The sequence below is a fragment of the Nanorana parkeri genome, unplaced genomic scaffold, assembly GCF_000935625.1.
Source record: "Nanorana parkeri isolate BGI_ZX_2015 unplaced genomic scaffold, ASM93562v1 scaffold884, whole genome shotgun sequence".
Taxonomy (NCBI): domain Eukaryota; kingdom Metazoa; phylum Chordata; class Amphibia; order Anura; family Dicroglossidae; genus Nanorana; species Nanorana parkeri.
This window is the reverse complement of record NW_017307152.1, coordinates 577447-603789: the sequence shown is the minus strand read 5'-3', so window position 1 is coordinate 603789 and position 26343 is coordinate 577447. Positions and strand designations below refer to the sequence as shown.

Here is a 26343-nt window from a genome sequence, read left to right as displayed (position 1 = left end):
GTGCTATTTGATCTGTGAATGCCTCTTAGGCTTTTTGGCATTGCCAAATGTTTTCCAGATTTGTAAGGCTGGTACTTGGTCTCCTGTTAACAATTTCTGCCAGGTGGATGTTCTGCCTCAAGCTGGCATCAGATGAGGCCATAAGGTCCCTCAGGCATCTATTTGTGTTTGTTTTTGTTGGGCCTGTTTGTGTTGTCCACCCCTCCATTGGACTGCTTTTGGACATCCCAAATGTTTTGAATTTCATATGTCCCTCAATGGCCAAAAAAGAAATATTATTTGCAGTAAAACAAAATGTTCTTGGACTCCATTGAGGTACACAGGTCCCACCCCTCTGTGTTTTATGTTTTTGGTGCGGCCTTGCCACAAAACTGAGGCATGCTAGTAGTAGCGGGTTATTCTGGGCTGGCCCACAGTTTGCCAGTGTCCAAACCCTTTGCAGGTAGCAGCGTAATCCTAAGATTTAAGACTTTCTGTGCCCCTCAATGGATTCCAAGAAAAGGATTTTACTGTGAGTACAAAAATCCTATTTTTTTTTTCCATACAAAGTCTACTTTAATATTGTGTTTTTACTCTTTTATACCCTAGGTGGAAAAATAACTCCCATGGGCACACCGGCAACCTCTCCTCCCCCTGTTATGAGCTCTGATGAGTCTTCAAACCCTACAAATGTTTCCTCCACCACAACTCCCCCCAAAAAGGTAAGTTTTGTAAAGCTGATAGCACGGTAAGCCTTGTTCATTGCTCTCCTCTACCCAGTGCATTGCTGACATAGCTGTCTCCATCTTGTAGTATGAAAGCTCCGATCAGTGCAAGCTCAATCAGCAAGTCGTCAAGGGAGAAAAGGGCTCTGGTAAGCTTCAAGTTTACTCTACTCTAGCAATATTATGCGTGCAGGTTATGTATTGTTTAAATCCTTGTAGATAATTGTTTTCCGCCCCACAAATGCACTGGTGAATGTTCCATGTTCTTTAAATTTTATTTACACACTAAAATACTTTTTTTTCTTTAAATTGCTGCTCGCTGTTCCCAGACTGTGAAGGTTAAAGAACTACTTTTCTAGGCACCGTTTGCATCTAGTGTAACCACATAATCGAACCACTTTTTCGGGGAAACGACTCTTTTGGGATCTTGGTTATAACAGTGTTACATTTGGGAAAAAAAAACTGTCATCTGCTCCTCACCCCATAGCTAAGCGGCTATGAATCAAAAACACAAAAACCGTCATGAACCAGTTAGTTTGCTTCTGTATTTTCTATGTCAATCATCATTACTAGGGATGCACAGATACTAAGTACAGTACTCGGTATAAGTATATGTACTGATACTTTTCGAGCTCCAATACTAGACTAGAGAAAAATTCAAAAGTTAGGAGGCCGCTGTCATTTGTAAGGAGCACACGGAGCTCCTGGGATTTGTACATCTCTGTTTTTAATGTATGATTTTGGTTTTATAAACATATATAAAGGGATGCACCGATATCAGTTTTGCGAGTACTGATACTTGCCCAAGTACTTACGAGTACTGATACATTTATGTTTATTGTCATGTGACAGTTTTTCTAAAACAATACAGACTAATGATTTCAGGACAGTGGTGGAGCGCCAGAGCCAGGTCCCAGCTGCAACCGCTGCAAGCCTGGTAGTCCTCATGAAAATGCCAAGTATCGGCACTGGTACTCAAAGTATCGGTGCATCCCTAGTCATTACTATGTGACCTTAAAGGAAAACTCCAGCTGTCTGTGCTCACTGACCAGATTTCCCTAATGAGGACATGGTATGCAATTAAAATTTGAGAGGTTCAAACCTTTGGGAGCTTTTTGGGGGTTCACACCTTGAATTGTGACTGGTTACACACATTCCTGTAAATGGGCCTTTTTATAGTTTGCCTTAAAATTTCACTAACTGCAGTACATACATGTGAACCAACCACATAGGAAAGAATGGGATTTCTACTTAATGCTTCTTTTGATGTAGTAAAATGCATGAGCAGCTGAGGGAGGATTTTACGACTCAAGCTGAAACCTTGTAGTAACTGTTTCTCGCTGTCTGTTTTAACACTGCTTTGCCATGAAACAGAATAGATGCCCCCCTATGTCTGTTGACGAGAGTTCCTGATCTCAGTGACAAAGAAAGTGAGGGGAATTCTCTCCAGTGGGGACACAGTAATACAGATGTAAAAGAGGTTCTCTGACCCTTCCTCCCTTTCCACAATTGAGAAGAAAACAAATTGGCTGGAATTTCATTGTAAAGGTGGCCATACACTCTACAACCATCGCAAGACTTTAGTCTTGCGATGGTTGTAAAGGGATTAAAAAAACGTACGATCTGCCTATCTTGGACAGGCAGATCGCACTCTCGATCATCGCAAGCCTGCCCTCCTGAGGGGCGGGCTTCCGATGACCGCAATGCTGAACGGGCAGTGTGAACGGGCAGTGTGCACGTGCGCACACCGGCCCGTTCAGCATTTATCTTCCGAGCACCGTTCTAACCAGCCGAGAATCGTACGATTCCCGGCTGGTTTTCGAACATGCTGGTTCGACAGAAGACGTGCGACCGTACAGTAGAAACGGTCGCACGTCTCCGTTCACACTGCTCGATTATCGTACGAAAACCCGATCGCATACGATTATCGTACGATAATCGTGCAGTGTATGGGCACCTTAATTCTGGGGTGGCACACACATCAAATTTATTTTTGTCTCATTTTACAAGGTCCTTTTCAATTTGTATTTTGGCCTTCTCAGCTTTAGAAGTTATGACAAAATAAGCAGGTTATACAGCATTAGGAAATCGTAACCAACATTTAGACCAGTGTTCTGTGCACTTTATCTTCTTGGACCTTGAGACTTGCTTTACTTGGCAAACACCTGTGCCAAGATGAGGACTAGTTGTATCAGTGGTAATGTCAGCAGTTAATTCGTTATGGATTGGCTACTGCAAACAAGCAAATGATTGCTGAAGTTGTGCTATATGCTTTTTCTTTTATACCCGCAGAAGACTCTCCCAAAGTTGTGAAGACAGTGTCTCTGAGTGAGCTTTCTGAAGTGATTGAAGTGCTGGCTGCTGACCACAATAATACAGAAGAAGGTGAGCATTGGCTGTCTAATAATTGAGAAAGTCATCCTCTGTCTTCTAGACTTTTAATGGATCTGTCCTGTTACCAAATAACTATGTTTTCATAGTTTCCCACTGTTCTGTTTTAGTAGTCGTACAGTGTGTCTAAATAAGACTGTGCAGTCAGTAAGCACCAGAGTTTGTCCATGCTGCCCAGTGAACTCTGAAAGCTAACAGACCTGGTCAGACGTGCCCCCTCTCTTACTCTGCAATGAACGTTTGTTTAAAGACAACCTTAAGGACAGGTCGCCGTCACTCATGCATGCTAGCATACAGTCCTGGAGTAGGAAGGGAAACTTGGGTGTCACAGTCTACTACTAGTACTCCCAAATTAAAAGACAGTTGTGGCACTAAATAAATGCAGTGCACACCATTCTGAAACTATCAAATCTGCCTGCCACCTCTACCAATGCTGTTTCCAGGCTTGGGTCTATAAAGACTTTTTTTTTTTTTTTAAATCAAACATCAGCTTTATTGTACATAGGACTGATACAATGACATGAGGAGACAGTGTCTCAACAACATAACAGCGTCTTCAATGTACATCTGGGATAGAAAGGTACAATTGTCACATTACACGTATTGCGTACATAGGAAGGCTACTCAGTTCAGCATAGTATGCGTTATATGGCAATGATAACCCTATGTAGTATAACGAAGCAGTTACCGGAGAAATGCAGACAACATGGTCAATACAGTCGGGAATCAGGTATTAGAGTATGAAGTTGGTTATGCCTAACACGGCCTCAGGTAGAAGGACAATTTGGCATTGGGAAGCAAACATGGGTTGGTTGGCAATTTCTGGCTCTCAAGAACATGTAGAACAAGAGTTTGTTTATGTATGGCATCAATAGGGATAGACTAGGGTGGAGGTGTGTGGGTTGGGGTAGAAAGGAGGGGCAGGTAGGATAAGGCGGGTGGGAAGGGAGCCAAGGGGAGAGGAGCCAGGAAAGATAAAAGCAGCAAGGTTGTGGGTCGGGAGCGTAGTGTTCCAGTCCCCGCTAGGACTCAGGGGGGTGTTGTGATCATGGCCTGGTGGTAGGTGTCTGTGTCCTGAAAAGAGGGGGTGGGGGGGCCCTGCCCTTCATCTGATTTTGTCCTTAGTGACTTGACTTTTGTTAAATCATGTCTGACTGGTCCAAATCCCTTAAGAGATCTAACCACTGCTGCAAATGATCCTTCAATTATAGAACATGTGGTGCAGATGGCTGAAGCATTACACTTCAGCTGAGACCATTTGTTGGTAGCCTCCCATCTTATTTCTTGCATGTGTCTCATATCAGTACATATGCGCAGGGCAATATGGGTATAGGGCTGGACTGCTGAGCCCTTGTGTAAAAAAAAAAATATTTGATCCACAAGGCCTTCAAGGGACAATGCCAGCTCTTGAAAACATCATGAAACATGCCATTGGTGGTAAGAGCACTTCTCCAGCGGAAGAAGCCTAAAAAACAGACTGCAAAAGCTGCCCATACACCTTACGAATATCGGCAAATTTTTAGAAAACTTTGGCCGATCGTACGATTTTCGCAAGGCTGGTGGTGTTTCTGTACGTCAGAACTCTTATGATTTACACTGCACATGCGCAGAGGAAAATACGTGTGGTCGATTACAGCAAATTCGTTCAGGTGCTTTCTTTTAATTACCGCTGATCCAACCTTGCAATAATCAGGGCGGGATGGGGCCGCCATATGAAAATCGTAACAACTGTTCGATCATCGGACGAAAAGTGTCATCCGTTGATCGCAAGGTGTATGGGCAGCTAAAGGCTTCTCCCTCTCCGACTGAAGATAAATATGCTTGGCTTAATGTCCACCTGCAAGACCTGGCACTGCTAAATTCTTAGACAAGCCTTTCTCTGCATGAAGGTGCACCCGTGCTTGCCAGAGTGGGAGTAAGGTTAACCTTTGACCATCGATCGTGTGTCCATTTGGGGAGTGATTGATTCCTAACCGCATGTAATTGTATCAAATACAGTTACATGTGTACCGTTGTTCAAATGCAGTGGCTGTCACCTGATAATTAACTTGAATGGGTGGCAGCTGCCACTTGTAATCAGCAGCTTGGGGATTCCTCCTGCAGGAAAACACAAGTTCCTGATGCAGGAACCCCTAATCGCACCTAAAGATATAGCTGTGAATGAGACCTAAGTTGGTAACAAGTCACAACATGAGTGGCTACAACAAGAGATGATGAGAAATGTGCATTCATAGACAAGAACACATGACTTGCTGTCCAAGCACCACAATGTATGCGATCTTGACATCTAAGGGAAATATGTTCCTTCCAGAATTAGACGCTGACCCTGGATGATACTGAAACAAAGATGGCACTATCCTTCTGTGGCAGGAGAGAGACAAAGCCATTGTCAGGGCCAGCTCTGAGTTCTTTTATATAGGTGATAAATGCCTGCACATATTACTTCGTATGCATGCAGATAATAGGAAAAAAACATATGACACGAGAGGATCCCTGAGCAGATATCACCCTTTTTAAAGTACTAACTGTTGAAATGCAATCTTTATTGTCTCCACTTGCAGGAATAAAGAAAAACGGTAAGTTGGTAGGACCATAAAGGTAACTCAAAATGCCGAGCTGGCACTATGGTTGGTGATCACAGATGGTGCCTTACAAACTGGGAAGGTGAGGGGGGTGTTTACACATGTTTTACTTTGCGCACTGGAAAAAGTTTTGGTCCCCCACACCCCCAAAAAAAGTATTGAAGAACTCTTAAGCACTATTTCTATTCAGGCTGGACACCTACTATAACCCAAGTAGGATTTCTAAAATAAGTTAGAAAAATGTATAGACTTAATGTTTCTGTCATTTTATATTTATTTTACTAAATGCAAATAATCTACTAGCTCCCCTTACCAGTATTGGCTTTCTTTCCAGTGCTTCGTGTATCACTCATGATGGTTCTATGGTGTAGGTAGACACAGACCCAGCTTGGTTCCCACTTGTTCCCAGTGCTCTTAAAGTGAACTTGTGCTTTGCCCTTTTCTTCCTTGCCAAACCTACATTGTGCTGAAGACTCCTATGTGACAGCTGGGTCTGTCACCAAGCGCTTGTGATGCCACCTATACCCAAAAACGCTTCTCTCCAGTCAGCTAAATGAAGTGGCAATTAGATCAATATGTGCTTTGGGGAGGAGAGCATTACAGTGACCCTTTTTGCCTTTGTACACAAAGCACAGGTTTGCTTTTAAAGTTGGGCAGGCCCAGACAACATATTCTCCTAGGTGTATGGTTTAGGAGTTTCATTTATTTCTTAACAACCTTCTTAATTTCAGAAACTTGGGCTAAATTTTAATTTCATTTAGAGGTCTAAACGTTTCTGCCATTAGAAAAGTTGTGCTTTTGGTTTAGTTTTTTTTTTCTAGACAAGAGTTCTTCTTTAAGAAAATTAAATAAAACGGAGCTATGCTCTATTTAATCTGGACATAATGCTTTCCAGGAACCAAACCCCTGAATTAAGTTCATGTGTTTGTTCTGCAGCTGCTATATCCCAGGAGCTGTGCCAGATCACTACGTCCGAACATGAGCCTGTTGTACGCCGCGGAGGCTTTGACTCCCCCTTCTGTCTTCATTACGACAGCCAGCCTGCCCCTTCAAAGAAGAACCACGCCTGCAATGTGACCCAGATCTGTGACCACCCAACCGCTGACAAGCTCCACTGCAACAGGTCCCAGGACAACTTAAAACAGGCATTCACTCCCATTGAGCCACCCAATGGCGCAGAGAATGACAACTCAGGGAAGCCACAGACTACTGACTCTTTGCCCACTGACAGGAACATTCTTACTCCCAGTCCTTGCAAATCTCAGGCCCGCTGCAGATCCTGCTTCAATCCTGCCCCTTACGAGCACCTTTTTGAGCTGGCTTTGCCTAAAACGGCAAGCCTTTTTATCTCCAAAAAGACAGAAGACCTGTATAGAAAATTCAAAGGGAGCAATGAGGAAGCCGAGGAGGACAGCACATCCGTCTCTCCTGCTGAGGTGCTCGACCGGCTCATACAGCTAGGAGCTGATGCCCACACCAAAGAGCTGAACAAGTAAGGACTGGACTGTATGTATAGAACACTTTTTTTGTTTTGTTCAGTTGCGCACAGTGTTATCTCTCCATACAGCCTATTGGGAGTGAATTTAAAGGTTAAATCCTGCAAAAATGGTTTTTAATAGGGTGAGGAAGGGTTTTTGTTAATGATATTCTATTGGGGAGATTTCTCTTTGCCAGATGAAGAGAATGGGGGAAGCCTCTCGCCCAGACAGGGAGTGAGTGGAAGTCTTTCCAGTGAGGGCGCAGACAGATATCGACAAATTCGAACCTTTCTCCACTCTATGCCAAATAAGTTTTGCTTGGAGTTGTATGTTATCTTGGTTAGTGACTCAAAGTATTGAAGCCCAAAGGGTCAGCATGTCTGCCAGGCAAAAGCGCATTTGCAGGATGAAAAATGAGCAATTGTAGCCTTCATGTTTCTCCGTAGTAGTTTCCTTTTTAGTTGGCAGCTAAAAATCTGATTTTTATTTAGGTTTGTTCTGTTGAATCGACAAATGTTATCAAGAGCTATGCAGGCTTACCCGAATAGATATGAATTGGCTGCGTTTTTGGTATGCCTTCACATTACATATTTGTTGGCATGTTTTTAAATTTAATGTCTTAGGAGTCATAAGGGCCTGCTGCTGTTAATGTGCTTCAGGAAATGATAGTTGCCTGACTGTTATGTCGACCTACTGACTTGTATACTTCTGACATTCTGACCTGGAACTAGCATGCAGATCAGAAAAGTCTTGAGTAAAGTCAGATGTCCTTATCTGTGTATTTGTCCCAAACTAGCAGCTCAAAATTACAGCCAGGGAAATAGAAATTTCAGAGGAAGAGGCCAGTGATGGCGGCCTCCATATTTCTCCCTTGACACATTCCCTTTTTTAATACAAGAATGTATATGACAAGGTTAAGTTTGTTCTTATTATAGCAATATGAATCTGCGCTTATGGATTAAAAATCACCCCAATGGTTTAAAAGCTGCTATACAAAAACGCAAAGTTCCTCAAAATCTTAAATCCAACTGCACAGCGCTAGAAAACCTCACATCGGGAGTAGCATGAATAATCAATCAATAAATATTGCAAATATGTTACATATATCGTAATAAATATAAATGAGTGAAAAAGTGTATCAAAATATCACATCAATAAATAAAGTGCCACAGCAATTAATAAATATAGGACTGATGACATAAATATTCAAAATAAATAAAATTCAGAATGAATACAAGTCAGAAGACAGTCCAGTAGTGAAAATAATAAATAAAGTTTGTTCCAGGTGAAAAAACTAACTCCAAGTTCATAGTGTATACATCAGATAAGTGTTAAATATTCCCAAAAGTTCCAATAGATATCGTGCTCTCCACGTGCCAAGAGACGCCCCCCAGGATTATGTGCTCACTCCAATTCTAGACTGTCAAATAACAGTCAAACAAGCGGAATACGAATCGGAGACCGCTTTCAACGTCCTCCTTCCTCGTACTTCCTTTTCATATGCGCTCGTATCAGATGTTTAGTCATATCAAAGACAAAAATGAAAAAACCTCCATGGTGCAGCATCCAAAGAATAATTTATTAAAAAATTATTTATTAAAAAATAGTAAACTCACTTTTAATGTATTCTTTTGGATATGGTGAGTCCATAATCACGGGGGGGGGGAAGGGGTCTCTTGGCACGTGGAGAGCACGATATCTATTGGAACACTTATCTGATGTATACACTATGACCTTGCAGAGCATTTGTTTTTTCACCTGGAACAAGCTATTTATTATTTTCACTACTGGACTGTCTTCTGATTTATTTATTTTTTATTCATTCTGAATTTTATTTATTTTTAATATTTATGTCAGTCCTATATTAATTGCTGTGGCACTTTATATTTATTGATGTGATATTTTGATACACTTTTTCAATAATTTTATATTTATTACGATATATATGTAACCTATTTGCACTATTGATTGATTATTCATGCTACTCCCGATGTGAGGTTTTCTAGTGCTGTGCAGTTGATTTTGTTCTTATTGCAGTCTGTATCCTCGCTGAAAAGATTTTTCTTCACTTTCTGTCCCATTCCCTGTTACCAGGTTGGGAAGCGAGGCGAAATCTTCACAGTGGAGATGCAGACCTCAATTAAAACCAGGCATTGGTTCTAATAACTCTTGCCCACTCTTTTAAAGAAAAAGAAACATTGGTTGGAGTTCCGCTTTAATATTAAAATGTCTTTTTGTTGTTCTGCTTTGCCATTCAGGTTGCCTTTACCCAGCAAATCAGCTGACTGGACTCATTTTGGAGGTATTCCTTTTTGTTTTAGATTTATAGCGGACAAATGTGTAGAGGTTTTGTGGCCAGAACCGTGTCCAGGTGGGGGCTGCTTGATGATCAAAGAGTTTGGCTACAAACACATGGCCAATAACACGGTCACTAAATTCTTGTTCAAAGATCTTATGACCAGATTCTCCATCCTGAATCATTTTGCTTCTGATATTCCAGACTTTTAAAATAATTTATAAGATGACCTGATTTAACCGTATATGAACAGCTTTAAGAGCTTAGTCTGCTTTCGGAATACTTGGCCAGGGGCAGTAGTATTGGCAGGGAAACACGGCAGTAAGAGACGACATTTTATAAACGACATATTGTGCAGATAGATTTTAAAAGAATGATTTCTTTAGTGACTGCTAAAGATCACATGTGCTTGTGATGGTCAATAATCTTTGTCGCAGGGTGAAATTGATGGATCCCCTTTTTCTCAATTGATAACCGAAATCTGTGATTGCCTCCAGGACTTCTTCATTATTTATATTTCTATCTTCTATATAGTATGGGCATGTTTATTATGCAGTGCTCTATTTAGTTTTGTTCACATCAATCCCTCCTCCCTTAGGAGCTCACAATCTAATTTACCTGCATTATGCATGCACCTGCTAAAAGCAATTTTTGGGAGCCTATTAGCAAGCCAGTGTGTTTTTGGATTGTGGGAGGAAAGCCACACAAATGGGGAGAACATGCATAGTCAGGGCTTGAAAAATCCGCTCATCCTCTCGTCTGTGACGAGAGGACGCCAGAGCCCAACCGGCACGGCTGCTCTGTGACGGGAGTTCAGTATACGATCTCCCTCTGATCTCCTCTCCGTCCCCAAATGTAGGAAGTCATGTATATTACATCACTTCCGCATTCTGCTGTCACTCTCCAGTTTTAGAAGCTGCTGAAGCAGATCTCTGCTTCATCAGCTTCTCTGGGGGTCCCTAGGTGACATTAGGGGTCTTGGAGACCCCTGATGTCTCCATGAAGAGGACCTGTAATGTCAATTAGCTATCACATAAGAGGCCTCTTAGCCCCCCTATGTGATAGCAATAAAGTTGAGTATAAAAAAAAGTGATTAAAAAAATTAAAGTATAAAAAAAAACACATTTAAGTCCCCCCGCCCCCCCACATGCACACACAAACATGCGTCCGGTTCACCTACGTGCAAAAACGATGATTGTGCCGCACATTGTCACCGCGGACGTCTGAGTGAGAGCACAATTTTAAAGCCTGGCATGTTTGGTGTCTATTTACCCGCCTTGACCCGTTTTTTTATATTTTACCAATAATATGGGTAAGAATAAATGTTTTTTAACAGAACGTAGGTAAAACATTTTCTTTTCCGAAATTTATGGTACTTTTTTCATTTATATAGTAAATAATAAACCTCCCCCAGTGGTAATTATATACCTCCAAAAGAAAGCTGTGTCCCTAAAAAATGTTAACATAAATTGCAAGGCTTTAGTCCGGTCATGCTGACTGGTGAGACACCCTAACATTTTTCAAGCCCTGTGCATAGTCCATGCACTTATTCACAGTGCTGCCGTCATATGACTGAATGTCACCTAAGTGAGGCTGTTGTAGGTCAGTCCTTTTCTCTATGTTCACCTCGCTTTAAAAACATTGAGAGGAGCCACAATTTCCTGCAGAGCTGGTCTTGTCTATATTTAAACAGTTCTGCGACTCCTTTTGCGTATTCTTGTTTTCTTTTTATTTCTTTTAGAATTCTAGGTTTTAAAAAAAGCAGGGAATGATTTATGTATACGATGGAAATATGTTCTAATCCTAGATATAGATAATAACTATACAGTTTGTATAAAAAGTCATTCCCCTTTGGAAGCTTTCATGTTTTGTTGTCCCAAAACATTAAATCACAGAGGATTTATTTTTAAAAGAACACTGCATTAGGAATGAAGGTTTAATTATAGTGCTGGCCAGGATGACCAGGAACTCTGAGGCCAATAAATCTACATTACTAAGACAGTGAAACAAATTCTGATTGCGCAGCCTACGAAGCCAGATCTGTGACTCGCATTAACGATTCTGCAATTTTCACCTGTACTTCAGGCATCAGCTCTTTTTGATTGAAAATGTAATGGGGAGTACGGGGCAGTGTCAACAGCAACCTATGCAATCTGGTAATGTTGCAGTACTGTGTTCTCCTCTTCTCATGCACATAGATTTTCAATATTTCAATTGCCTAAAGCCCCCCTAATCAGGCCCCAGACCCCATAGCATCCATGCGAGCTGCTATGGCATTTGTTAGACTGCTACTTGGACAACCTCTTTGACGAGGGTGCTGTCAGACAGCTTATCTCTGACTGACTTTCCAGACATTGCAAAGGTTCGGGTGGATCCTTAAACCTTCAGAAATCGTCGATGGAACTGTCTCATTTCAAGTATCTGGGTCTAGTCCTGGACACGTTTCAGGCCAGAGTACTCCTTTATCAGTAAAAGCTTTAATGTTCTTATTGTGGGTTAAAACTCTTCAATCTAGAAGCCATCTGACTCTCTGCATGGGAGTCTTGGGGCTTATAGTAGCCTCCTTCAAGGCAGTTCTCTTTGCCCAAATTCACTCCAGGCATCTGTAACAAAATATTCTGTCATTATGGGGCAGACCAGTCGAGTCTCTGTACAGATTGATTTCAGCTGACACCAAGGACCAGGATATTCCTGGCTTGATGGCTTAGGAACCCGACTCTGAATTTAAGAAAGTCCTTTTCTTCCTCTCTTTTGGAAGATTCTCACAATGGGTGCTTGCTTGTTGTGCTGGGTAAAAGGGGGAGGGGGGGGTGGGGTTCCGGGTTACCTTGTTGGTGCAGGAGACTTGGTTGGGAGAGGAATCTCGCCTCCTGATAAACATCTTGGAGATTTGGGTCCCTTCCTAGTAGTCCCTTCAGTGATGGAACAGCCTGTTTGAGGGCCATCTAATCTGCACCCAGAAGAGTGGTCTCTACACCTGGAGGTGTTCCTGGAACTGTGCCACAGGTGGTGGTTGCCAGATTTTGACCTTCTGGCCCCCAGGTTAAAAAACATACTGGACAGGTTTGTCGAGATAGAGGGCATCCAATTATCTTTATTGCTCCAAATTGGCATAGGCAGATGTGGTACGCTTACCTGGTAAGACTTCTAGCAGACGCACTGCCAGGCCATCAAGATATTCTCTGTTAATGGTCACTGCTTCTTGGTCCCCTGACTTTAACAACATTGCTGTTGAAGCCCAGGTTCTGAGACAGGCCCATCTCTGAGTCTGATTCCTTTGCTTGGCTCTGGATCAGCAAAAGGAAGTTTTACCTCCATTGCCTGGGTGTGTTTTGAGCTGTTTCAGTCAGTCTCTCAGCCACTGCTTCTTTCAGAAAGATTGGTTCACTTTTTGGCATTCCAGATGTGACCGTAGGCTCACTTAGATTTGCAATGCTGCCACCTTTTCCTCCCTTCACTCGTTTGAAGTTCTTCCAGGTGGACTTTCCGCCTCATCTTTTGCCAGATTTGGGTGTTGGGTCCTTCAAATGGCTCTTTGGGCTGCTGGCAATCACCTAATTCCTCAGTTGGACTACTGTTGGATGCTTAAAGTTTTAAGACTTCCCATGTCCCTCATTGGATGAGAGAGGATTTTAGTACCCAAAAATTATTTTCTTGGAGTCCATTGAGGCACACGGGTCCCGCTCCTTGGTGTTTATGGTCATGCTCTCAGTACTACTTTGCCACAAGACATGCCTGTATTGGGGAGGGATTATCCTCTTCTGGCCCACAGTTTTTTTTTTTGCCAGGGTCCAGTCCTTTTTTAAGGTTTAAGACTTCCTGTTTCCCTCAATGGACTCCTAGAAAGGATTTTATGGTGAGTATAACCACTTACAATGGTTTATTAAGCAGAGCAGAATGGACCAAATAAGAAAAGTTAATTGTTCGAGTTTACCCTTTTAAGTCACTCTGCAGATATATCTCATTGACATTGAGTATATTCTGTTCTTTAATCTGTTGATCAATGTAAAAAAACATCATTAAATCCACTGTGATTCAATGTTCTGTGAACAATAAAACCTTAAACCTGCCAAAGGGGGTGAATGCTTTTTATAGGCTCTGCAGAAAAGGTTAATTGCCCAAACCAACAAACCAGATATAATTTGTCACTTTTCTAGTTCAGGAATGTGGGCCACACCATTTTTCCCCCCCAATTTTCAAAATATACCCATCAGATTGTGTCTTAAGGATGCACAAGTGGTTTAAGCTTGGTCTCTGGAGGATCAGGTTCACCAACTAGAAGATGATCCTCAAAATGTGACCCTCTGTTGGGTAATTGTTGGACTGAAGTCAAACCAAGTACTACACAGATCATTTTCTTTAAATCACGGTATTTGAATGTTGTTTTAGAAGCGTAATACACCTGTTTATGCAGCCTGAACCTTTCCCTCTGTTGTGGAACTACAAATCCCAGCATTCCTTTCCAGGTTTTCTACTCCTGTTATATTTCATCGTACCAGTTGTATAGACTTGATTTTACTCATCAGGTTCTCCTCCAACCGATGAGATCCACACACTGCGAAACCAGTTGGTGCTTCTACATAACCAGCTTTTGTATGAGCGATTCAAGAGGCAGCAGCATGCTCTACGCAATCGCCGTCTTCTGCGCAAGGTCATCAAGGTGACAACACTTGAGGAACAGAATGCTGCTATGGTGAGTTCTCCTTTTTATATGTATGTAAATAAGTATGTATATGTATAGGTAGATATAGCAGTCCTCTCTTGGATCACCAGACAGTGAGGCGAATGTGTTAAAAATATATTGTTCTGTATATAAAATAAGGTGAATCTGTAAAGAATATGTGTTTAGTTTATTCAGTGATTATTCAGTTTGTTGTATGAGTGTTTTTTGTTTTTTTTAAATGATTTTAAAGGAGAACTATGGGGTTAGGGCTTTTCCCCATAATTCTCCTCCTTAGGGTAACAGGAGGACACAAACTAGCTCACGGTATACTGAGACGCCGCAGCTGAAGCAGATCCCGACAATTATGTCTGGATCCGCCCAGCTGCGTGCGTGAGAGCTAGCTGTACCCGCCCCCTCCCCCGTCCGTTCCGCCAGTCAGCGCTGGAGGATCGGAGCAGGGAGGGGGGAATCCAGCCCCTCCCCTGTCACGGCAGAGAGCCGTGACAGGATCAAGAAGTGAGCAAACGCCAGTATGTGTTCGCTCACTTCCCGATCTACTGAGCTGATCTACTGGGTCGGCTAGAACTATGAGGTGAGTGAAAAGCACTCGCCTCATAGTTCTCCTTTTAACTATATTTTGATTTGTGTGTGAAAGTACTTGTAGCGGGGCGGAGTGATCAGAGTCTCAGGAGTCAAAACTTATGCACTACTGGGGAAATGTTGGCACATTTCTTATCCCAGAGGTACAACATGAAGTGGGTAGAAATCCCAGCTTTGACAGAAGCCCACTTTAACAACAACTCCTGTCAACAGCAATAAAATGATTATTCCTTTGTCGTGGTGACGATGCTGACAAAGCTAAAAAGTGAGGGTGGGTCTTCAACAGGAGCACAGCCGTAAATGTTTGCAGAGGTTCTAACTTCTCTCTACTACATCCATAGTTTGAGAACATGTTATGACTGCATTTCCATTTTGCTGATACCGGCACTGGTTTCCCAATGGGCCCATAAAACCCATACAGGCTATAACAATGGTATCCATAGACCCCTTTGGCTGTTGGCTTTTAAGCAGCATTGTTAGAACAAAAATGTGACTCTTAAGACCTCGTTTACACGAGAAAAAGCCGGCACGTACAGCTCTGCGCTGCATGCTCGGCTGTATCGGGCAGCTCCCAGGAAGGACAGGTGCTGTGTGTGATTAGTACTCAGCCCCTGTCCTTCTCTATGGGAGCACGCGGCTGTACACCGCCCTACTGTCTGCGTCCGAGCCAGGACACCCTCACCTGTACGGACCTGCACTTGAGGTGAACGTAGGGTGTTGTATGGCCGCATACTCCCATAGAGAAAGACGGGCTGCATACTAATCACAGGTCCGTGCGGGTGCGTGTTTTCTGGCTCAGACGCAGGGAGGATCCGTCCTGTCAGCGTACGAGTACGCTCACCCGCACGGAGGTGAGCGTGGGGGGGTGTAAGGCCACACGCGCAGCAAATCACACGCAGCACCTGTCCTTCCCGGGAGCTGCCTGATACGGCCGTGCACGGAGCTGTACGTGTCGGCATTTTCTCGTGTGAATGAGGCCTTAAAGTCTTATTTTTGGTAACTTTGAATATTTTGCACTTCCCAACAGTCACCAGCAGAGGGCAATCCTCATTAGAAAAATAGATGGAATCTTTTCGCATCAACCACATAACGGACTCAGGTTGTCCTGGGTAGATTGGTTGTCTCCAAGCTTACAGGCTCTAATCTTCTTCTTTCTGGATCAAATGCACAGTGTACCAGTGTAATTACAGAGGCACTCGGTGTTAAAGAATGTTAATGTATGTTTTCTTTGAAACAGAATAGATTGACTCACAATGGATAGTGTTCACTTGGTGGGCAGGTAGCTTGATCAGGCACATCAGAGACTCGCCTTCTCTTTCTGAGAGCGTGGACTGTTGCTAGAGATCAGAAACCTAGATTTCTCTGCAGCTGTGATGTGACTGCTCCAATAATGGTGATCAATCAGTATCCCAGACAGGAGTTGCTTAGATGTGATTCACTCATGGTTCCAGCTGGAGTAAATCAAGAATGCCCAATGTATTTTATGTCTTGTTGCTCTTTCCTTTTAGTTAAAGACATACATATTGCAGTATGGTAGGTCTTGTACTTGTGTATAGTTCATAAACTGCTTAGAAAAAGCACAGTTTCCACCTTTTTTCATATGCTGGTCTTTTTCTTTCAGAAAGGCCAGCTGAAGATGCAGGAAGCAGATCTCCAGGCCATAAAACAAAGCCTTTTTATAGAGCAGGCACGGTACAAGAAACTACAGGAAGAGAAGGACACTGTGGTCAACCAGCTGCACAGCCAGATACGGCAACTCCAGCATGACCGGGAGGAATTCTACAACCAGAGCCAGGAATTGAAGGTGATGCTTCAGATCCACTTGAGTAGCAATTATTTATTTTTAAATCAAGGGTCCCCCCCATTTTCTTTAAAACAAAAAACATATCTGGCAGCAAGGCTCACCTACTCTTGCGGCAAAGCTGCCCGCCTACAGTAATTGTTTTCTGCCACTAGATGCCCTCAGTCAGGGGTAGACTGAGGACATCCTATGAGTGGAGAGAGCTGCACTTCCATACAATGATGAAAATAACCACGCTGACCACCTACCACCAGAAAAGATCCAAAGAGAAAGGGGAAAAGCAAACCGTACGGCCGGTGGGGGCAGCCAGAAGTTGTGGGGCTTTGACCAGTGCATACACTGGCTTTAGATCAATGGTCTTAGCACTATTCAGGATACTTAAGGGAGAACTATAGGGTCAGGGCTTTTCCCCATAGTTCTCCTAAGGGTAACGGGAGGACACAAACTAGCGATCTCCCGTCACCCTAAGCTCAGTATACCGCGAGCGAGGTATACCGAGATGCCGCAACCGGGACGGATCCCGACAATACTGTCGAGATCCACCCAGCTGTGTGAGTGACAGCTGGCTCTGCTTATCTAGAGGCAGAGGCAGCTGTGCACGCCCCCTCCCCCATCTTTTCTGCCAGTCAGCGCTGGAGGATCGGACAGGGGAGGGGCGGGAATCCCTGCAGGGAGCCGTGAGTGACAGTCACGGCTCTCTGCAGGGATAAATCGAGAAGTGAGCGAGCGACGCTATTAATTCGCTCACTTCCCGATTCCCTCTAGTGATAATGAAAAGAATAATATTTATATTTAAAAAATATAAAACAAAATATTTGAAAATAAAAAATATTTTAATATGTTTATAAAAACTGAAAAAAGCCTTTTCTTTCCAATAAACTTTTTCATCATATTTCCTCTCCTATTTTCTAGGAAAATATAACTAATGGTGCTGAACCAGACTTACAGCCCCTCCACTTAACAAAGCCTATGCTCCCGTCCACTTTAAAGAGCTCTGGCTCTGACATGGGGCCGAGACAGCTGTGGTGGATCACCGGTCTTTACTAGCAAAATACATAAGGGCGGGGGGGGTTTTTGGGTGCCTCCAGCATTAAAACTTCAAGAGTTTGGGGGTGGACTAAAGCTGAAAACTAACATTCTTCTTATTGTATTGGCACAGAGTAAGCTGGAGGACTGCCGCAATACGATAGCTTATCTGCGGTCTGAGGTGAAACAAGCTAACAACAAGGTGTGCCACACGGAGCTCAGACTCAGTCAGGTGTCTCAAAAGGTGAGATATGTCTGTCATTAGTGTGTGCAGTTTTAGTCTACTTTTTCTTGTATTATACTGTCCGTTAGCGGGGGTTAGATTCGTCCATCGCCAGAAATGGCAGCTGCCGTGAGCCTGCAAAGTCAGGAAGCCATTCTCAGCCTAATATTATGGTATTGAAGCTTGGGAAGCAAAGGTATTGTAATAGCTCTAGGGCCACGAGGGTCCTATAATGAAAGAAACACAAAAGGCTTCTACTACATCGGTATTCCTACTATTTTTAGGATGAATAGTAAGTAAGTAAGATATATATATATGTAAGGAAAGTGCGTGAACACGTGAAACAAATCACATTGTCCTGAAATAAACTAAAAATGATTCTCTTAGCTAGAACTAACCTGAACAGGGAGGCTGGGTGGTTGTAGTAAGATATAGGCAGTCCCTGTAGGGGAATCTATGAATGTGTATGTCCTGTAGAATAATGGATGTCTGGTACTGCAAGCAGCTGAAAAGGCACATAATATAAGGTACATTTTCTACTAATAACCTAAAATATGTGCTAAGCAAAATACTTTATAGTTTTCCTTTTGTATCAGCCCTTTCTACTTCTAATTGTTTCCTTTACCCTCTTTTATGATTTCTCTATTTTTGCCTTATCCTTCAGGTCCGGCCCACTTTTCTTTAAATTTTTTACTGCTTCGGCAGCCATTACTATACAAAAAGATCCTCCTGTGTGTTCAGGTAACATAGCTGCTGAAGAGCACACTAACCGGATTGTAACTGCCCATCAGGCACACAGTTGCCTCATAAAAGATGCTTATGTAGTTTATTGCAAGATGATTTTTTTTCAATTTTTTTTTGTAGAATTTTATTGCCTCAAACGTCTAGGGGGAAAGAGTGTTGAGGTACAGCATACCTAAAAACAGCAGCAAGAATTCCCTTCACTCCAGAAAAAATTCCTGGGGTATCTTTAATCACAGACCAAGGTTGACCTCTTTTTTGTCTTTGCCAAGGGCTATTGTAGATGAGTCAGGCCAGATGGAATCCACCTCTAGGTATTTTCCGCCCCTCTTACAGGCTAGTTGTGGACCTTTAAGTTGGGATCGGCATTTTGTAGTTGTTGACCTCTAAGCCAAGACCAGCAGTTTGACCAAGCGGGGTACCTTGAAGCGGAACTTGACCCACCAGTTTTCTATTGCAAGATGATTTTTAAGGGAGTGTTATCCTTTTATTTGTGTGTTTGCATCCCTGAGCTTATCAGTCTTCAGGAAAGAGCTGAGGGCTGTGTAAGTCTGGCCCCCTATCTTTGATTACTTGTATGAGTGTATTCTGGGGGTGGCAGTGTGTTTTCTATAAAGAACTTTCTGGATCTAACCTGTGTTTTTAATCTTTGTGTGGAAAGCTGTCAAACAGCGAGTCTGTACAGCATCAGATGGAGTTCCTGAACCGGCAGCTTCTGATTCTCGGGGAGGTGAATGAGCTTTATGTGGAACAGCTGCAGCATAAAAACACCAATGCTGATAAGGTATGTTCTATTCTGCGTACATTATGACTACGGAAAATGCCTGGTGAAACCGCCTGCTACTCCTTTCTGTACCAATTCTTGAAGCCCAAAATGTTTTCATTTGTTTAGGAAGAGTTGTAAGGGTTTGAGTCTCATCGGGTTTCTATAGTCTTTGTCCCTATTTAGAGACTTGTATGATAAATGTCACCAGCACACCTATGTCTTGTGCCAATAATCCATCTTCTTTATTGATGCAGACTGTCACAAAACAAGGTGTGCTGGTGACATTTATCATATATTTGAAGATGCACGGCGCCATCAATGGTTACTTCAGCACCCTCCTTTATACATAGGGGTTCCGGTAAGGAGTGCAGCAGTTCCTCTCCAAGATTGCCTATTTGGAGACTTTCCCTTTGTGTCAGAGGAAGCGACGGCAAATCATATGGAAACAAAGGCAATGCGCAGAAATTCTGACATTGTTTTTATTACTGCCCATGCCTTCCTGCCGCAAGTACATCACCACCCTTGTTTCTAATAGGGGCATCACAGAGATGGAAAGGGAAAATATCCCCAGTGTGGGGGTCACATAAATATATAACTCTTCCCCACTATATCCAAAACTTAAAATTGTCTAAAGTTTGGCTTTAAGCGTGCAAATTCTCTGGACCTGCTGAAATTGTCATGAGCACTGTGCGGAGCATTGTGTGACCTCAGGTAGATCCGGTGTTAGAATTTAAACATCGACAGAGCTTTTCTGCTTACTGTTAGGAAGATGCAACTGTTCCCCTAATATATCCTGTCCATACCCAGCTAATAGGGTTGGTGTGGGATGTAGCTAGGGACTTGTAATGCATATTTATGAAATGAAGAGGTTTGCAAGTACTAATCAGCAATAATACTAGTAAACTATTTTATTACCTAGGGAACACTTCGAAAAAATGATCTGTTGATTATTCCAGAAATCCAGCGAGCTTGTAACATCGTGTGTGCTCTGCCACCGCCGCAGTGGTATTGACTCCGTCTAGTTCACTTCTGTGAGCTGCAGAATACCCCCTATGTTTTGGAAAGGGGGGTTACGGGAAGTATTCTGTAGTGGAGCAAACAGCCTGGGGTGGCAATACTGCTTCTCCATGTATACAGTAGTAAAACTTAAGAGAACTATGGGGGTAAGTGTTTTTAACCATAGTTCTCTTAAGGTTCATGGGAGGACATATACTAGCGTCCTCATGTGACCCAAAGCTCAGTATATCGCCAGCTACAGCTCGCAGTATACTGAGGCAGCCGGGACGGATCCCGACATTACTGTCGCGATCCACCCAGCTGCGTGAGTGACAGCTGGCTCAGCTCTGGAGGATAGGAGAGCGGACGGGGGGAATCCCTGCGTGGAGCGTTGACTGACCGCCACGGCTCTCTGCAGGGAGATGATCGAGAAGTGAGCGTGCGACGGTATGCGTTCGCTCACTTCCCGATCTATTGAGCCGACGTGTGACAGTTTAATTGTCACATGTCGGCTCCAACTATGAGGATGAGTGATTTTCACTCGCCTCATATTTCTCTTAAGGGGAAAAAAGGAACATGAATGCAGCCAGTTTTATGTTCTTGGGAACACTTTGTGTTCCTGTTTTTTTTGAACATTTGGTATAATTCTTTATCTGACAACATAACGACTTCTTGGACACACTCTGCACGTTGCTAATTAAAGATTTGAATAATAGCATGTCATGGTGTCATCGCTATATAGATGTACAGTTAGACAAACAAGAGAAGAGTGGCGGGGAACTCGGCAATATAGAACTGGATTAGACAAACTCCCGGCATGCTTTGGCAGTGGTGGCTGAAATGGAATATCAGTTCTCACAGTTCCCTTATTGCCTGGAGGTCCATAGGGTGCAGTTGCACATTTGACACTACTGTATGATTGCTGACATAAATCCTGTATTCTGCACAGGAAGTGGAGATGCTGCAGGCCTCCTTTAAGAAGGAACTGGAAAAGGCTCGCATTCTGGTGGTTCAGCAAAGCCAGAGACTGGAGAGCACCCAGAAAAGAATATTGGAGCTGGAGTCTCAGCTGGCCAAAAAGGAACTGCACTTCCAGGAACAGAAGAAGTTTCTGGAAGATGTCAAAGTCAAGAACAGGTAAGAGTTGTGGATTCTCATGTGTAGACCTATCCTGATTTTATTGTATGTGACCCATGGAACTGTCCTGTTAACTAAGCCAATTTTTATGTTGGGTGTGTAATGTCTCATCATTGCTCACCCACCCTTCACCACCACTGGCGTTTCTAACCAGGAATTGTGTTATCCTGCGGTGATGCTCACAGGTTATAGCCAGCATTATGGATTGGCTAGAAAGGATGTGGATGTATTGTGAAATTTACACATAGAAGTGACCGAAAGAAACCAATTGCAAATAATTTCCTTTAAGCCAGACCCGTAGAGAAGCTGGATCTTGATTGTTTGCTATGAGTATTATTTATTATCATTATTATTACACAGCGCCAACAATTTGCTCAGCGCTTTACAAAATAGTGGAGACAGTACAGTTACCATACAATTTACAATACAATGCAGTTTCAGTACAATAGGGTTAGGAGGGCCCTGCTCGTGAGACCTTACAATCTAGTAGGAGGGGCAAGCGATACAAAAGGTAATCATTGGATTGAGTTATTGGAGGAAGTAAAAGGCAGTTATGTTGAGATGAGATAGGCTTCCCTGAAGAGATGGATTTTTAAGGATCGCCTAAAGGTGGACAGCGTAGGAGATTGGCGGACAGAATGGGGTAAGGAGTTCCAGAGGATGGGGGACACTCTGGAGAAGTCCTGGAGGCGAGCATGGGAGGAGGTAATTGGAGAGCAGGAGGTCTTGAGAGGACGGTTTGGGCGATATTTTGTGATGAGGTTGGAGATGTAGCTAGGGGGCAGAGTTGTAGATGGCTTTGTATGTTGTTGTTAGTATTTTGAATTGTATTCGTTGGGCAAATGGGAGCCAGTGGAGGGATTGGCAGAGAGGGGAGCGGCAGACACTGAACGGTTGGTAAGGTGGATGAGTCTGGCAGCAGCATTCATGATAGACTGAAGGGGGGGATAGCCTGCTTAGTGGTAGGCCAACAAGGAGGGAGTTACAGTAGTTGAGGCGAGAGATTACAAGGGAGTGAATTAGAAGCTTTGTGGTTTTGTTTGTTTTTAAAAGGGGCGTATTTTGGAAATGTTATGGAGATTTGAGTCGGCAAGATTTGGATAGTGATTGGATGTGGGGCTGACACCTAATGTTGCACCTGTCCTTTTACAAACCTGCTTCTGCCTTTTGAAAAACACAACACAATTTGTGGTGATTTTGTTAAGGAGTGATAACATATTAGTTCTTCAATTTCACTATGTAAGCAGCAAACCATGTTCTATTCTCTTGTTTCTTAGAGGGCAGTTGCAGGCAGTGGAGAGCAAGTACAATGCTCAAAAGAGGATAAGTCAGTCTTTTGAGAGGGAAATCCTGTCGCTGTACTGCCAGCTGGAGAGGGAAGGTCTGATAAAAAAACGGCTGGAAGAAAAAACAGAAACGGCAGAAGTTGCTGAAGAAAGGTGAGTGCAAGTAACATGTTAATAGGGCTGATATTGTCGCCAATTCTCACCCTTCTGTTATAAAGCTGCCCACACACCTTACAATTATCTGCAGCTTTTCAATGGTCAGATGGAAAAGGTGCAACAGATTCCTCCATCTACACTTAACTGTGTGGATGGAGGAATCTCCCACTGGGCCAAGCTTCCGTAATCTTGCTAGTCAGCCCCGCTGGCTCTCAAAATATTTTAGTAATGCCTGCTTCCAATCAGATTGTTCAGGTATGTTGACAGCCAGCGGGGCCGACTAGACAAGATTACGGAAGCTTGGCCCAGGTGGAGATTACTCCATCCACACAGATTAGCATAGATGGAGGAATCTGTGGCACCTTTTCCATCTGACCATAGAAAATCTGCAGATAATTGTAAGGTGTATGGGCAGCTTAAGGCTAACCTACCTGCTCTGTCAGCTGCTAATGTTGGACAATGTGTGAAATACTCGGCACTCCCAGATAATAAAGTTCAAAATATGGAATGCAATTGATCAGTAAGTATGATGCTATGAAAAAAAAAAAATGTAGATATTAGTAAAACCATATATCTCAGTAGCTTAGTAGGTTGTGATGATGATAGAATGTGCAGATTTAACACGTGACTTCTCCCAGCAAACAAATATTTAGGTGAACTATGAGGGGAGTGATTTTTCTTTCATCCTCACAGTTAGAGCCGACGTGTGACAATGAAACTGTCGCACGTCGGCTCAATAGATTGGGAAGTGAGCGAACACATACCGTCGCTTGCTCACTCACTTGCTCACCCCCCCGCTCCGATCCTCCAGCTCCTAACTGGAAGAACGGATGACGGATGGGGGAGGGGGCGGGTTACACCTCTAGATCGGCAAAGCCAGAGTTGTCACTCACGCAGCTGGGTGGATCTCAACAGCATTGTCAGGATCCGTCCCGGCTGCGGCTGTCTCAGCATATCGCGAGCTGTAGCTTGCGATATTCTGAGCTTTGAGTCACGGGAGGAGGTTAGTATATGTCCTCCTGTGACCCTTAAGAGAACAATTGGGAAAAACACTTACCCCGTAGTTCTCTTTTAAAGCTCAAACTCCGTACTGTGCATGAACGAGTATGATAGATTTCTAAAATTGGGATCCCAAAATTGAAATAGAGATCATTTTTACTGCAGCAAACAGTTCTACAATTATACTTTACCACTAATCTGGAAATTCTCTGGTCTCAGTGATGTCAGCCTCCATCAATTTAGGATCAGTTCTTTGTCAGATGTTCAGGTTCTCTTCCCTTCAGTCCTGTCTTTCTTAGTTCCCGTCCCGTACTTTGTCTCCATGTCCCCTCTACCAATCTTCTTGCCACATCAAAGGGAGATCATTTCATACATTTTAATGATCTGTTCAGTCTGAATCAGGCCTGGAAACGGGTTTACTTTCAAGCCAAGCATGCTGTTCTTTTAAAATGATGTCAAATTTCCTTGCATACTTAAAATATATTGTTCATATATTGCTTTCCATTTGTGGTGTTGCAGACATGATGTGGACTGCCCGGCTGTTTCCTGTCCTGATGACTTCAGAGAAGAGGCGAATGGTAGCATTGATGCCAACACCTCCATGCACACCAGTGTCTTAAGCAGCGGAGGGAGCAGTCACAGTGGAAGCAGTAGCACCCTGTCCACACCAGAGAAGGCGGGATCGAACCTACCTCCTACCCAGAGAGAGCTGCTGGAGCTACCTTCTGGAGGTCACCTGACCATCGGCTCTTACCCGAACGCCAAGAGCTTTCTCGGCATCCGGGCCCGGGAGCTGTTTCGCAACAAGAGTGAGAGCCATTGTGACGAGGAAGGTATCTGCAGTCTTTCGGAGATCCTGAAGACCGAGCTATGTCAGGGACCTGGATCTGAGGCCAGAGCTGTGAGCTCAACTGCTGGTAATGCTGGCCCATCAAGTGTGCGGGATTTTCAGATAATGGACTATGATTAGACACATCATGACCACAGTTGGGAGGCGAGCAGTGTTACTGTCCTTCTCACTCCTGGCTTTAATCAAAAGGTGTCTGAACTTTCAGGAAATGTTTCACTACTTCTGCAGTGCAACAGTAGCGGACCACCAGAACTGGAAGGGATGAAACTCGTTACGTCACATCCCACTTTATTTTCCCCCCCCCCCCCCCCTTCATATCAACTACAGCTCAACTCAACCCCCCCTTCCCCAATGAAGCATTTTCTTCCACCCTTCCTTCCATGATACTTAGGCCCGTAATTGGCTAAAATAACATGGGTACCCTGGTCCAAGCACATACTTTTTCTCTACACTGTCCAGTCCGTAGCCCTGTTTGACTGTCATGGCTTTTATCCATGCACTGGTCATGCTCACTGGGATGAGAGATTTCAGTGGTTATGGATATATCTATATTTTTCTTTTTTTTTGTACTTCCTATCAGCGCAGCCTGAGTATTTACGTACTGGAAGGAACATTTATATTTGTCAGAACTATGCCATCTTCACCCTCCCTTACGTTAGGAAATATCGCCAGCGTCTCGCAGCCAGCCCCCTTCCCTGGCGCTGGAAAATGGCAGCTTAGTCCAGCATAATGCTTGTTAGAAGTGGCCTTAAATCTTAGTTGGATGCCAAAATGTCACAAGGGACCAACAATTTTTTTTTTCTGGGCTCATCTTCAATTACAAGACATTTTATTTTCTGCCACACAATCAAGGTAATACCCATGCTTTGTCCTGTCCGGGAAAAGTAAGAGTTTCACTGCAATGGTTGCCCAAGCAGCTACACATGCTTGTCCTACTCTCACTTGGAATAAAAAAAATAGTGCACTTCCAGATATGGGAAAACAGCTGCCCTCTCGCGTACTGCGCTGGCATTTGGTGGGTAGTCGCTCAGACACCCGGATTTTTTTTTTTTTTACATGGGTATGGGGAGAGACTCCTCATCCCCTATGTAACATCCAAGTCTTGCTTGGCAGATTACAAAGGATTTAGTCTATTATGTTCAAGATGGCTGAACGGAGCAGAAATCCAAGCATGGGCAGCTGTCAGGGCGAGCATTAGAGTGAACTCGTTGCTTTGCCATTCATGGGCAAAGCACAGGTTAAATTTATAAGGTCGGTCCACCGAAACTGCTCTTTCCCTTTTCGGTGCAGCCTAGTGGCCAGAGTCACCCGATGGTTTCCCTATATCTCTCAGTGGCTCCAGTAACCCTGCTGTAGGTTTTCCCTTATCTTGGAGTCTAGCCGCTTCCGCTGTAGCAAGTGAAGCCTTCAAGGTTTGGCTTTGTACTTTTATAATCCATAAACTCCAGGGGTTATGAGAGAGCTGTAGACTTTGGGCGACATGAGAAGCCGGTGGGGTTATTGTAACCCCTTGGCATTTGCCCAGAATGGAGGTGCCAGTTGTGTGTGGACCTACCCAATAATTGTGGCCTTGCCATGATATGAAACGGTCTGTTTCTTTCCGACAAGCTGAGCTAGCATTTTGGTTCCTCTGTCATTTCATTCTGCA

The 26343-nt window shown here is 43.4% G+C and overlaps 1 protein-coding gene across 1 annotated transcript in view; it reads left to right on the top strand.

Moving 5' to 3' along the window:
* The window catches only part of TSC1 (tuberous sclerosis 1), a 54269-nt gene extending 29285 nt beyond the window's left edge, over positions 1–24984 (top strand). The window contains exons 11-22 of the mRNA XM_018565755.1: positions 589–701; positions 793–853; positions 2997–3089; positions 6614–7169; positions 9414–9457; positions 13978–14144; positions 16336–16514; positions 17671–17785; positions 19167–19289; positions 21217–21404; positions 22682–22843; positions 24365–24984. Coding sequence (XP_018421257.1) covers positions 589–701; positions 793–853; positions 2997–3089; positions 6614–7169; positions 9414–9457; positions 13978–14144; positions 16336–16514; positions 17671–17785; positions 19167–19289; positions 21217–21404; positions 22682–22843; positions 24365–24815 — 2252 coding nt within the window. The 3' untranslated portion in view covers positions 24816–24984. The remainder of the gene's footprint in view (positions 1–588; positions 702–792; positions 854–2996; positions 3090–6613; positions 7170–9413; positions 9458–13977; positions 14145–16335; positions 16515–17670; positions 17786–19166; positions 19290–21216; positions 21405–22681; positions 22844–24364) is intronic.
* Positions 24985–26343: the final 1359 nt, after the last annotated feature.